Raw genomic sequence first — 14,041 nt, 5'->3', positions numbered from 1 at the left:
AACAGTATTAAACGTCAGGTCCACCACTTAATCTGCCAAAATTTCACCTATAGGATTTTTGACTGCAATTTTCGTTTTTTTTTTTCCTGTAGAATATTTTTTCAAGGAAAGCTGTCTAAATCTCGAATAAAAATGGAGTCAAAAGCTATTATAATCATATGTGAATAGCAATTGTATAATGAATACCAACATTCTGCTAGAAAACCATGATTTTCGTCCCAACATAATTAAATCACCATCTTTCATCCGGAAAGAATGATGTCCCCACGTGTATGTCAGAAAAGTGGAATGTTTCTACCTGTTCTTTGACCGAGGCGAGGATAGCAGAGGTGGTCTCTGTCTCCGAGCCATCCCCATTGGAGGTGGTGAGGCCAGGGCTCAAGGAGCTGGTCTTCTCCGAGGCTGATGAAGGCTGGTCTGGGACAGGCATAGCTCCTGCAATGCAAGAGGACATGCTCAGTGCTACTGGATATTGGCCCTGTAAACAGACGTAACTATCAGGCAGCTCTAAGAGGTACACTTTGGCAAGATGGAAAGTATGAACTACAGAGAAAGCACGTGACATAATTGTAGAAGGAGAAGCAAGCAAATAGACAGTCTCTCCTACATCCACCCTGACCAAATTCCAAAATACGCTCACAAATTTGTGTCTTGTCTTTGAGGTAAATGGAGGAAGAAATGATGAGATAGAAAAGGCAAGTAAGATGAGAAAAAACAGAGGGATAAAGAAGTATTGAAAAGGTCATCAAACTACCATTTTCTATCTGATTTAGATACATTTATTACTTGTACACTGACATACTTCCAACTCAAAAAAAAAAAACCTAAAGGTATTCTCCTCGATATGAAAATCACACAAAATAAGTGATCAATAATGTATAAGTAATTAAGAAACACCACAGTTGACATAAGAAGCTCAGTTGGTATTGTAAAATATAGTAAATGGCCAGCCTACTACACAAATATTTGCTGAGTTCTTAACTCTGAGACCAACAGCAGACAAAAGCTGCAAAGCTGGCGAGACTCATTTGCCACAGTTTATTCTGTCTGAGTTCACTGATGAAAGAAAGGAGAGACTCAAATAACATCAGCCCACTTCATAAAGGGACAGACATGTATGGGTTAAAAACAGGACTCTCAGAAGTTATTTTGTTCCACTGTAATTCTCTTTCTCACACAAATAAATAAGACTGAAGTATTTGTCACATGTATTACTTAGCAATGGTCATCAGCAGAAGAAGTAATAAGTAACTCAGGGCAATTTTTACCCAGGCACAACAAAAATCACTGTTCAAATAAAAGGCTGGCAGTAAATCAAGGTTATTTTCTTGCCTTAAGCTATTATATTACATGTCCTTCCAGGAACCATTGCTGTGTGAATGTTAAAAGGTACCTCCTACTATACTGTATCTGAGCATCCTGGGTTTCAAACTAAGCAACATAATTTTCTTCACAGCCCTTGTACTATGTTATTAGTGGCATTTAGTTAATAATTTAGGGATATGCAAACCCCAAAGGGCCCCAGTATAGAATTTTCCTTTAAATATATGACCAAAAAAGTGGTTACCTAATGTTCTCATTGGACATTCCAACTTAGTTTTGATTTGTTTTTATTTTTTGAAGTTCCTTATAATATTACTAATGGGGGTTAGAATATCATTGGAAAAATAAATCTGTTACAAACATAGAATATATGGGAGGATTTGGGCAAATGACATTAACAAGCAGAATGCAAGAAAATAATAAGGATCAAGTGAATATAATTTGGCCAAATGCAACCATGGCAAACAAGTGGAAAGTATATTAGGTGATGGATACCAACAGGAGGAAAGAAAGAGGTTTAGGTAATTATGATGCTGGGAGTGGGAAGTTAAAAATAAAGTACTTTTGTGTGTTCAGTTTACTTTCATATGTGGTTTTCTAATTTGATCAAGCCTTATAATCACAAGGATGGACATAAACAGACCAGCAAATGTCATGCCCTGTAAAACAGCCTGAAAGGCATGTCCTTCTATTTAGGGGAAGTTTGGGAGATGGGAGAACAGGGCAGGGGAAGAAAGAAAGAAGAAAGGAAAATGGCAGCTCTTGAAGAAAAAGTCACCTCTGGTCATTAGGGGAGCCCCCCTTGACCGTGCATCTCCACCTATATCCATGGCACTGACCTCCAAAGGGCACTCTATGTAAGAACAGCCTTATGCTGAGAAAGAAGGGTTCTTACATACCTCAAATTATTATTTTAACGTCTGTGTTTTCTAAATTTTATTGGGCTGATTTGAATTCAAGCTCTAGGCCAGTATTATTATCAACACAATTTTTCAACAATGAAATTGTCTGAGGTCCCAAAGTTATTAAGTAACATAAGTGGACCTAGAACTCAAGTTTTCTCCATTTTTTTTCCCTATTTTAGTGGGCTTTGATGTGTCAGCCTATTTCCCATACCTTCTAAATGCTGTCTACACACCAATTTCTATAAAATGTAACTCTTAAAAGTATGACAGTCACCTGTCATCTTAAAATATGGGATTTAATAGGCAACGAATCAAAGTATATCCTTAGGCACTTGACAACTTTGACCCACAGAGTATAAGCAATGATTCGGTTTGTTTATATGCCCCCTCCTTCCCCCTGATAGCAATAACAGAAAGAGAAGTGAAATCTTTAAGGCTTTTCCCACCATAGAGGCACTGCTACCCAAGGCAACCTCTATGCCCTAGTGAAAATGACTTGGAATAATTTCCATGGTTTGTACTTTTTAACATCCAGATTTAATTTAACCATTGGTCATCACTACGTATGGGTGGTAAAGACTGTCAGGCCTCCACTTCCAATCTTCTTAGCTTAGAGCTTACAGAAAAGAGGGAGGGCTGGGTAAATACTGCCAGAACCAAGCCCTGGATTGTTAATAAGTATAAAAAGCCTTAAGCCTTCAGACTTTGCAGCCTATGGTTAAGTACTTTAGTCTTAAACAGAGCTAATCCATTAAATATTAGTAATTAATCTATTCTAACTCCAGGAAATTTGTAAAATGTAGAGAGACAAAAAGAAAAAAAAAAAAAAAAGGAAAAGCAACCACTAGTAATTCTGCCATCCCAGATAAACATATTTACTTTGGTATTTTGGTATAGGTTTTTGCCTAATTTTTTTTTTTGACTTGACTTATTTTGCATAATGAACTTTACATAATGGAGTATTAATATTTTTGATTTTTTTAAAAAAATTTCAGCAATATTATCATGAACTAGTTCTTACGTCAGCAAAAATTATTATATAGTTTAATGATGTAATAAATATTTAGTATTCAATAATTGTATGCATCCTAATTCACTTATTTTTTGTTTATCATTTTACCCATTTTTACATTTCTGACATTTTCGATAGATAAATTCCCAAAAGTGTTACTTGATGGAATGAAGAATCTGCACGTATTTTGAGAGCCAACAGCAAATCAACATACCTTCCCACCAGCAGTGTCATGAGAATGTCTCCTCCCCATGACGATGACAACACTGGCCTTTATTAGCCTGTCTTGCTTTCACCAACTTGATACAGAAAAACTCATCTCTTTGACTTTGTTTTTAGTTTACCACGAATACAAGAAATATTTTCCCACAGATGTATTCCTCCGACATACAATAACCCTTCACACCCTTTACACGATTACTGTGTAATAAGTCTTTCTATATATGTAGTCGAATGAGAATCTACGAACACCCAAACTGCATCTTAAACAGACTCATCATCAGCATGAGAAAAAGAGACAATATGAGGGAACCATGATGTCAGATTTTGGGTGGTTTATTCTCTAGCAGAATTTGCTACTCACAGGTTCTAGGTCTAGAAAATACCAAACAACACGACTAGCTGCCCCTGGGCCCATGCTACACTGCTCTACACCCTCACATGCAGGAGCTGTGTTATGGGCAGAATTGTGTCACCTTCCCCTCCTTCACCCCTGCCCCCAAATCCATAGGTTGAAGCCCTAACTCCTAATGTGACTTTATTTGGAGATGGGGCCTTCAGGGAGGTCACTAATGTTATATGAGGTCACAATGGTGGGGTGCTAATCTGAGAGCACTGGTGTCCTTATAAGAAGAGGAGTCCAGGGACTAGGACTCCACACTTCCACTGCAGGGGGCACGGGTTTGATCCCTGGTTGGGGAACTAAGATCCTGCATGCCAAATAAATAAATAATGAGTAAATGGTAAATTTAAAAAAAAAAAAAAAGAGGAAGAGGAAGAGACACCAGAGATTTTCTCTCCACCACGTGAGGACACAGAGAGAAGGTGACCACCAGGAAGGGGGTTCTCACCAGAAGCCTCCGTGGCTAGCACCTTGATCTTGGACTTCTGGCCTCTGGAACCATGAGGAAATAAAGGTCTGCTGTTTAAGTCACCCACACTGTGATATCACGTCATGGCGGCCCAAACAGACTGATACAAACAGGGTTAGATTGTTCTCAGCTTCCTTTCCCTTAATTACCTCCGGGTGGGCACGGGAGGCCCGGGAATCTCGAGAGTAGCAGGGTGGTACTATTTAGTACAGCCCTCTGCTAACACACTCATCCCAGATGAACTACAGGTGTCGAGATAAGGCATGGACTGCTTCAAATCAGCACACCTGGATAAACCAAAGCTTACAAAAGGATATGTGCCAGTGCTGTGAAATAAGCCTGGAGAACAAAGCACTAACTTAAGAACATCCACAGTACGACCACTTTCGTAGACAATCTGATAAGAAACTCAGGAAAATTGGTTAGGATGACAGTAATAGCAAAATCAGGTAGTTCCCATATACAGAGACTCTTTTCCAACTTGAACTCTTATATGCATATGTAATAAGATTTTGTAAGGTCCAAATATATGTTCTAATCTTTTATTCCCCAAACATGAGTCACTATGAATTTACACTAGGTAACATGTTAAAATCGCACCTGCACTTAGGAAGGCTAAACTCTCTTGCTCTCAATTCAAGGACCCCATTCAATGTTATATTTTATTGACCTCCATCACACAGAAGGAAAATAAATCCTTATTTTATTCTGTAATTCAAACCTGTTCCTTCTTTAGCCACTTCTGCCTAGCAACTGATGACTTTGACACCAAAATAAAGCCATCTTCAAAAAATAACTGATGAACCGTTGTGTCACACAATCATCTAATTCAGTGACAAACCCAGCATTCTTGTGCCAGCATTACTAGATCACCTCCTCTCTGAGTCAGAAACAAGTTCCTTTGGCCATGATACGGTCTTTGTTCCTCTTGAACTGCCCACCCCCAATCTGTAACCCACAACCTCTTATCCTTTCAATTATACTCTGTTGTCATGGAGACCTGTTTTCTTTTTCCTCCTAGGTTAGCAAGTCGTACCTGCTTCAAATTTCAGTCTCCAAATTCCTTGCATACAGTGGGACTCACTAAGTATTTATTTTTTTACATTGATAACAAAATGTTACTTTATTTATACATATTGTTTTTTAAATACAAATATCATATGTTTAATTCATTTTTTTAAACATCTTTATTGGAGTATAATTGGTTTAAAATGGTGTGTTAGTATCTGCTTTATAACAAAGTGAATCAGCTATACATATACATGTGTTCCCATATCCCCTCCCTCTTGCATCTCCCTCCCACCCTCCCTATCCCACCCCTCCAGGTGGTCACAAAGCACCGAGCTGATCTCCCTGTGCTATGTGGCTGCTTCCCACTAGCTATCTATTTCAAGTTTGGTAGTGTATGTATGTCCATGACACTCTCTCACTTTGTATTTCATTAGCTAGACTTGCACTGTCCAATACGGTAGCTCCTAGCAACATGGGGCTATTTAAATTTAAATAACATTTAAAAAAAGCCAGTTTATTAGTTGCACTATTCACATTTCAAGTACTCAACCGCCACATGTGGCCAGCGGCTACTGCACTGAACAGTGAAAATACAGAAGAATTCCATTATTGGAGAAAGCTCCATTGACGGCCTTAATCTATACCCAATTGACCCTATAGTCAATTCTTTCATGTAATCTTTCATCTTTGGCTTTAGTCATGGGCAGTAGAAGATGGAAGAAGTGGTCAGATTATAATTATATTTTGAAGTGAGAACTACCAGGATCATTGATAGAATGCATGTGGTACATAAGTCAAAGAGAGAGGAGTGCAGGTGATTCTGGGGTTTGGTCTGAGTGGCCACCAGCCAAGGTGTCCACACTGTAGGTGGAACAGATTTGGGGCGGAGGAAGGTGACCTGGCCTGAAAAATTACAACCTCAAATACATATACCTGTGAGTCTTCTTTGCTGTTAACATCTGGGCAGCAGACAGCAGCTCTAGACAGAAACCACACTCTTATGTGAATGAGGGAATGTAAAGATTGATGATTTCCAAATACTGTGTTTTTCCCCTTCAGTCAGATCCCTTTTCACCTTTTACTTTACAGTTGCTAGAAACTTCTAGAACTTTTCTCTTCTTCCCTCACCTTTAGACTAGGGCTTCAAGACTCTCTGCTATTAACTTTCTTGACTTCTTGCCCCTCACACCAACCCAGCAAGCAAAACTCATGTTGCCACACCTAGCCTTACTCCCTTCTCATGAGTCCCACCCTCTTCAAGACAGTCCCCCTCCTATGTTCTAAAACACAAAAATATTAGCAAATACTGGCTTTTAGCTTTACCCTCATCATTAGGCATCACTTTCATAACTGGCCATCACCTTCCACCCAAGTAAATAATGAAACTGGCCATTAGAATGCTCCAAATATTATGATTTATATATGTATCTATATATAATACATATGCAATTTAATATTTTAAAACTGAATGTAATTAACATGTTGATTTTATAACCTTCCATTCCACAGGCAACATTTAAAAGACTATGATTATGTGAAATGGAAGAATAAGCCTAAACATCCCATTAACATTAGGGTACAGAGAATGTGTGAATTAGTATAAACTGATGACCCAAACAACACTATGGAACACCTCATTTGTGTAATCACTCTGGTCACCAAAATTGCGATTCTGTATTTGTAACTAGCATGCCACTACCAAGAGAAATAGGCATAGCATCATTCTCTCTCAGATGCACTCTGTACACATAAAAATATACCCATCCTTGCTCCTTCCTTTTAAAGAAAACTGTAAAATTTCAGCTTCTCCTAATAACATAAACCATATCATAATTAGAATTTGTCAAAACTCAATACAATTAGGGCAGAAACTCAACCTGTCTTGGTCGATGTTAAATTTCCCACATCTAGCTCAGTATCTAGTATATAGCAGCCAGTTAATAAATATTAGTTGAGTTAATGCATGAACTATTACTATAAAATCAGTAGTGGTTGCTCACTAGAGCACGTAATATAAGTAAAACGGGCTTTGCATTAAGAACGTTTCTCTAAATGATATTTGAAATGACATCTTTTTATTTCGACTCAAGAAAGCTGCTCTTCCCACAGCCTAGAACGAGTGTCAGGCTTTTGCCTTTAGTCCACTAGCCGAGAATGTATACCCTGGGCTGGTGGTTTCTAAGATAAGGGCCATCCATCGAGCACACTCTGGGGCTTCTGGGACTTGATACTTGCAACCCGCAGCTTGCAAACAGAATCTGGCAAAAGTTATGGAGAGCACCATGCAAGGATGGGAAGAAGCACTGAGCCATATTCAGAACATGCAACTACAGGGGCACCAGCAGGTAAAGCCAGGAGGTGGAGAAATGTCCAATTCTACCTGATAAGTTGGGGATAAGGTGTGAGATAGCCGTGGAGTCAGAGACACAAGGTCATTGGTTGCTGTGGTGGAAGATGTATGATGGCAAGGTGGAAAGCTGTTGAGTTCTGAGTGCTGAGTCCACATGTCAAACATGAGGGGACTCTTTTACCTGTATTCAGAAAAGAGGGAACAGTTGGAGGCTGAACCTAACACGGAAGGTCAGGAAATCCATTATTAGTCATCGCATGCTCTATTAACTGTCGAGGAAAATGGGACCGACCTAAATATCCCCACAGACTTAAGGCCCATCTGAATGATTATTCTTAAGGACCTAAATTATGTCTGAAGGTAAAAAAGAAAACTTCTGTGGAGACCACAGGGCAAGGTGGCGTAGCAGTACTCAGGCCTGGGGGAGGCACACACACAGGAAAGTTTTAGCAAAATGAAGTTGGTGAGGACAGGAGAGGGTCTTCTCTTGGTTCTTTTCTCTCAGTAACTCACAGTCTTGTCTTCTAAAGCATCATCTCAGGCATCTTCGTCTAGTCTTAACAAACACTCTATCAACACTTAATACCTTAAAAAAGTATTGAAAAGGTTGTACTCGGGACCGAGGAGTCAGCAGATGAGGGTGAGTCCTTGGCCCTCCTGAGCCCTGCCCCAGCCAAGCTTGTGACCTGAGATGCCAAAGCCCACACAGGTAAAGCAAGGGGCAGGTACCTCAACCTCCTACACGTGTGTCTCCCGACAGGCAAGATTCTGTAGTGACATCTGGCAGATTCCTCAACTGCAAGCAGGGTCCCCTCAGAACCCAATGAGTGAGAGAAAAAGCTGAAGGAAGGTTGGGGTTTTGACTAGTGGACATTGGAAAGGCCAGGGGTTCCTGGCAGAGAGGAAAGGGCCAGAATAAATCTATAATGTGAGATAAGAGGAGCAGAAAGGGTAAACCCCTGAGCTGGGATTCAGGCAGCATTGGGGTGAGCCTGGAAACACCCTGATGAGAGGGGGTGTAATTGGGGGTCGCTGCTGGGCTGGAGGGAGATCCTTGATTGTAAGAAGTTTGGCTGTGACCTGAAATTTGATGGAGATCATGAACTTAAACTTGGTAATTTCAGAAAACAAATGATTTGTTGCATTTATTACATTCACAAGTGACTTGAGACATTTTCTACGACTGTTGGTGGAATCCCGGTGGGCCAGTACACCAAGATTGACAATCTTTGTTTTACACGTGAGTTTTCAAAGGCTCCACATGGTCCACTTCTTCTCACTGAACACCATCCACACCTCTCTTGGGTAAAGCCATGCACACCTGACATTGGATATGCAAATAATGACTCAGATGTTTTCTCCCGGGAGTTCACACCTAATATCCAAATATCTCACTACCTATTACAAATGTCTCCCTGAAAACCCCACCAATGCACCAAATTCAGCCTGACCTCTCATCTCTCGCCTGGACAGCCACAAAAACTGTCCAAATTGTCTTGCTTGCCTGCAATAAATAGTGCCTTGCCCAATCAAATTCCTGCACTATCTGCTGGGAGAGTCAACTTTCTTACCATCAATCTGATTATGACACGCCTTTTTTCTAAATTGAGTTGAATGGATCCCAACACCTAGGACAGAGGTTTCCAACACCTACAGAGACAGGAAGTGTATGTTATATCATGACTCCCACATCTTAACTGAAACAAAATTTCAGGAAATATAAAGCCTTAAAATATGGGATGCACCATATTTCTATTCTATTTTATTCCATTTCATCTAAAAATCCTAATGGTTACCCACTAAACTGATGGCTACAAGAGAGTTTGGAGACCAGTGACCTGGAGGATGGAGTGAAATCTCCTCTGCCTGACGTAGGAGGCTGTTGTCGCTCCAGCCAGTGCTCACATCTCCATTCTCAAGCCCGGCTGCTTCTCCCCTCACACCTTATACCACAGATACACTGAGCTTCTTATAGTTCCATATACGTCTTATCCAATCAAACTTTGCACACACAGATTTCTCTTCCTGCATGTTTTTACCACCTCTAAGATTTTGTTTGGCTATTAAACTCTCTTCCCCCTTCTTAATTCCCCACAAGCATTTGCTCTCCGCAGCCTTTCTGAACCACTCCACAAGCTGAACCACTTCCTCCTGACTGCTACTTGTGTAACTAGAACCTCGCTCAAGCAGTGCCTTTATCACAACGAGCTGTCATGATCTTACCTCTTCTGGGATTTTTTAAAACTTCGAATGTTTTTAAAATTGGGATGCTTCTTTACGTGACTGTTGGCACCATTTTCCTTTAAGTCGTTTGGGATGGATTTTGTGTCACTCGCCACTAAAAGTGTTCTTAAATCAATGATACACTGCTCAGCATCTCAGATTTATGGAAACACCTTTTATTTTACATTATATATCTCTTAATTAGGTCATGAATTCTTTGAGCACAGAAACTGTCTTATTCATTTTAACAACCTCAGTACCTAGAATAGTTCCCAGTAAAGAGTTGGCACCATTTAATGCTTAGTGAATAAGTTATAATGAAAGAATATTTAGAATGCAGCATAAGCCCTATGTAAAACTGTCAGGGAATTTTACATTTACAACAGTGATTGGTACATAAATGTCCTATAAATCTTCCTGGGTTTACAAAATAGAAATATTCAGATTAATGAGCTTGGGTAATATATAATATTAAAGTAGCCAAACCATATCTATTTCTCCTAATCATACCTGTGTCTACACTTACAGTGGGAATACATCTGGATGAAATTAATTATTTCAATTTTAATTATAAAAACAGTATAAAATTTTAGGGCTCCTCTTTATGAAAATACGGATAGTGACCCTACTTCTAGAATCAATAACCATCCTAGCTCTCCCAGACACCACAAATGTGTTAACAGTTGATTTCATGGGTTTACTAGGCTACAGAGACATTTCTCTTTGTGCCAGAGAAAGAAAGTCTGAGATACTGCAAGTATAGATCCATCACAGTAACAGTAAGTTCAACAGAAATTGAAATAGGTAAAATACTTTAGATTTTGACTCCCCCTTAATAGGAGAGGAAGTTCTAGTATATTCTATAATAAAGAGGCTCAGTGGTAGAGCTACTATTCTTTTGGCTGAAATTTCACAGTATGCTGAGCGCAGCTCCTAATCCAGCGCTCGCCCCACATCACACACGGTGACTTCCCAGAAAATACTGTCGTTGCCAAATGTCCCAGGCACTGGGGTTCCCCTTAGCACAGCTTCTGAAGACTTACCATCCATCTCCTACATCGTATCTGTGCAAGAGGCTGAACAACGTCTAAGCCTATAAGCAAAGACAACCTGGCTTCCCAAATATTCTCATTAATAATATTTTACACAAACATGCAGTTTTCCATTTTATATTTCTTTGCTCAATCATAGGTTCACAAGATGAAGTCTGGTACCAAAAAAAAAAAAAAATCATACTCTAAAGCCAGTCCACAACAATTTACTGTGAAGTACCACCTCTGACTGTCACAATCTATTAAACGAGTCCCCAAATACCAGCTACAGGCTGGCCTGCAACGTGGTCTCACTTCATAGTACTTGAAAGTGTCTACTCAAATTATGGCAATTTGCTCTTCACATTGATTCCAAATATGTATCTGCCACTTCACAATTTCTCAAGATACTGGAGCTCAACCACGCATTTTTTTTTCCCAGAATTACTATCAATGGGCATTCAAGGACAAAATCTCACACCGTAAATAGATATCTGTCCTCCTTAGCTGATATATTCAACCCACTGCAGCAGGGAAACCGTCAATCAGTATTTTATATTTAATTATAGAACACAGCGTTTCAGCTACTCCTATCCAACTTTAGGTGTTAGCACAGACTTGGAAATTTTAAAAATAAATCTCTCTACTGTCCTTAAAAGAACAAAAATAAAACAAAACCTAAATAGAGCCATGATCATTTCTGAAAGTTGCCAAGATATGTTGACATTTTTTACCTACAGACAGAAATTTTGAAATTTTAAGTGACATAATTAGCTTATTACAGCACACACCCTCGAGAAAAAAAGTAAGGCTTTGCTTAGAGAATTAAACCTAAATTATATGTGTACAAGAGGTTTTTATTGTACTTGTGAAGGTTATACAGCAAAGAACCTTTCTTATTTTTGTATTTATATTCATTAAATATTACACATCGGTGGTTTAAATATCCTTTGTATGGGATCAATCGATATTTTAATGGATGAACGACTGGATATATGAAGAGGAGATTATCAATCCCCAGCCCTACTTCTGCCAATTTGTTTTCTGTTTTCTAGGCTCTGTTTCTAGGATATCAGTATTTTTAGATTCCACATATAAGTGATATCCTACAGCATTTGCTTTTCTTTGTCTGACATCTCACTTAGCATTATGCCTTCCAGGTTCATTCATGTTGTTGTGATGGCAGGATTTTCTTCTTTCTCACGGCTGAATAATATTCTATTGTATATATGTACCACATCTTCTCTATTCATCCACTGACAGGCACAGGTTGTTTCCATATCTTGGCTACTGTGAATAATGCTGCAATGAACGCGGGAGAGCAGATATTTCTTCAATATCCTGTTTGCTTTTCCTGATATATACCCAGAAGTCGGATGGCTGGATCATAAGGTAGTTCTAGAGTTTTAATTTTGTGAGGAGCCTCCATACCGTTTTCCATAATGGCTGCACCAAATTACATTCACACAAACAGTGCACAAGGATTCCTTCCCTTTTCCCTATGTCCTCCACAGCACTGACTATCTCTTCTCTTTTTGATGATAGCCATTCTGACAGGGGTGCAGTGTTACCTTGTGGATTCGATTTGTATTTCCCAGATGACTAGTGATGTTTCGTGCCTTTTCATGTACCTGTTGGCTATTTATATATCTTCTCTGGAAAAAAAATGTCTATTCGGTGCCTCTTCCCATAAAATTATATTTTAAATGGTAGAATAAATACAGCAAACAAAAAGCTGATTCCAACCACAGAGAAATATGAGTCATCTTTCACTCTGTGACTTTTCAAGTGGGTGTTATTATGTTTCTCTTATAGCACTTTATCCACCGTACTGAGATTACAGATAAAAATTCTGACCCTCACAGCAAATGTAAAATGTAGTTACTAATAACTTCATTTCACGAGTATAGAACAATGAGACTCAGAAAAAATAAATAGCAAGTCCAGTCTCACAGGTCAGAAGTCAACAGGGATCGAGGATTTTAACCCAAATACCTGACATCTTGTCATATCCTTTTGATTAGACCTCAGGATTCTCAATGTTTGAATGTAATAGTTCTTTTACATTAAAAATCTGACTACAAAACAATACTCATCAGTTTCAGGGAAGATTTTTTTTTTTAATTTTAGATAAATCCTTAGGTTTTTGTCACTAAGGTACCAACTACTCTTGAGATCTTGAAAGTAGAATGTCACCTTTTTAAGTCACCATTATGTCAACACCTTTTTAATATGTTATGAAGTCCATGATGCTCTAAAAGACTAAACTTGTTCGAATATGCAAGGGCAAATTTCAGCAAAGCTGTTTGAAAAATTTTCTCTATATGTTCTGTGATTCTATGCAACCACATCATATTTTAAATCTCAGATATGAGTAAATAGGATTGGTATGATGATGTCATATTCCTGATCTAAAAATTATAATATTTAACATTTAAAAATATATCTGTATCATTTTTCTAATATACTTTTAAAGATAATTTCTTTCACAATTAATTCCTTCAATGTATGGGGAAAAGTCTCTTTCCAGCATTAGGCTTCCCACTTTCTACTTCTTTTTTCTCCTTTTCCTAAATATTTACAATATCTCCCATGATCAGTAGTTCCCACTCTCTAGTACACAAATTATTCCTGAATAAAATGCCAAACATTTTGATATTTAGTTGTTATAAAATTAGTCAATTAAAAAAATTAGTCAATTATAAGAGTTCAAATATAGACAAATTTAAAGAAAATGAGCATAACCCTTATAAAATGAAGTTGTGGTTTTATGTCCAGAGAGAAAAATAATTTTTTTGCCACTTAAGTAGGAATTTTTTACCTTTTATGGGGTAATATTTTGGTGTTTTTATTGGTCTTTGTGGAGGGAGAGGTCCAAGAATAAACTTGATTACAATCTTTTATATCTTTATATTGTTGACAAACTTTCACTGTCTCCAAAAGATAATTGATAGATGAAATTTCAATCAAAGATGATGCTATTTTTGAAAGGGTGAAAAAAGTTTTTAAGTTCTAGCTAATGTGAAAACCTTATTAAACTGTAGGGGTTATTAAAAGCATAGTAACAAGTACTGGAAATTGAATTTTTTACATCC

General features: G+C 38.3%; 1 protein-coding gene across 2 annotated transcripts in view; it reads right to left on the bottom strand.

The window, feature by feature from the left end:
* CTNND2 (catenin delta 2) overlaps nt 1-14,041 on the bottom strand; it is a gene marked incomplete at its 5' end in the record, with an annotated part of 948,683 nt that overhangs the window by 793,192 nt on the left and 141,450 nt on the right. For both annotated transcript variants that reach the window (XM_082623542.1, XM_082623543.1), the window contains one exon: nt 299-435. In XM_082623542.1, the coding sequence (XP_082479668.1) occupies nt 299-435 (137 nt within the window). The remainder of the gene's footprint in view (nt 1-298; nt 436-14,041) is intronic.

The sequence above is a fragment of the Mesoplodon mirus genome (assembly GCF_964341445.2).
Source record: "Mesoplodon mirus genome assembly, chromosome: 5".
NCBI classification, from domain to species: Eukaryota; Metazoa; Chordata; class Mammalia; order Artiodactyla; family Ziphiidae; genus Mesoplodon; species Mesoplodon mirus.
The sequence above is the reverse complement of the archived record's forward strand: the minus strand, read 5'-3'. Positions and strand labels throughout refer to the sequence as shown.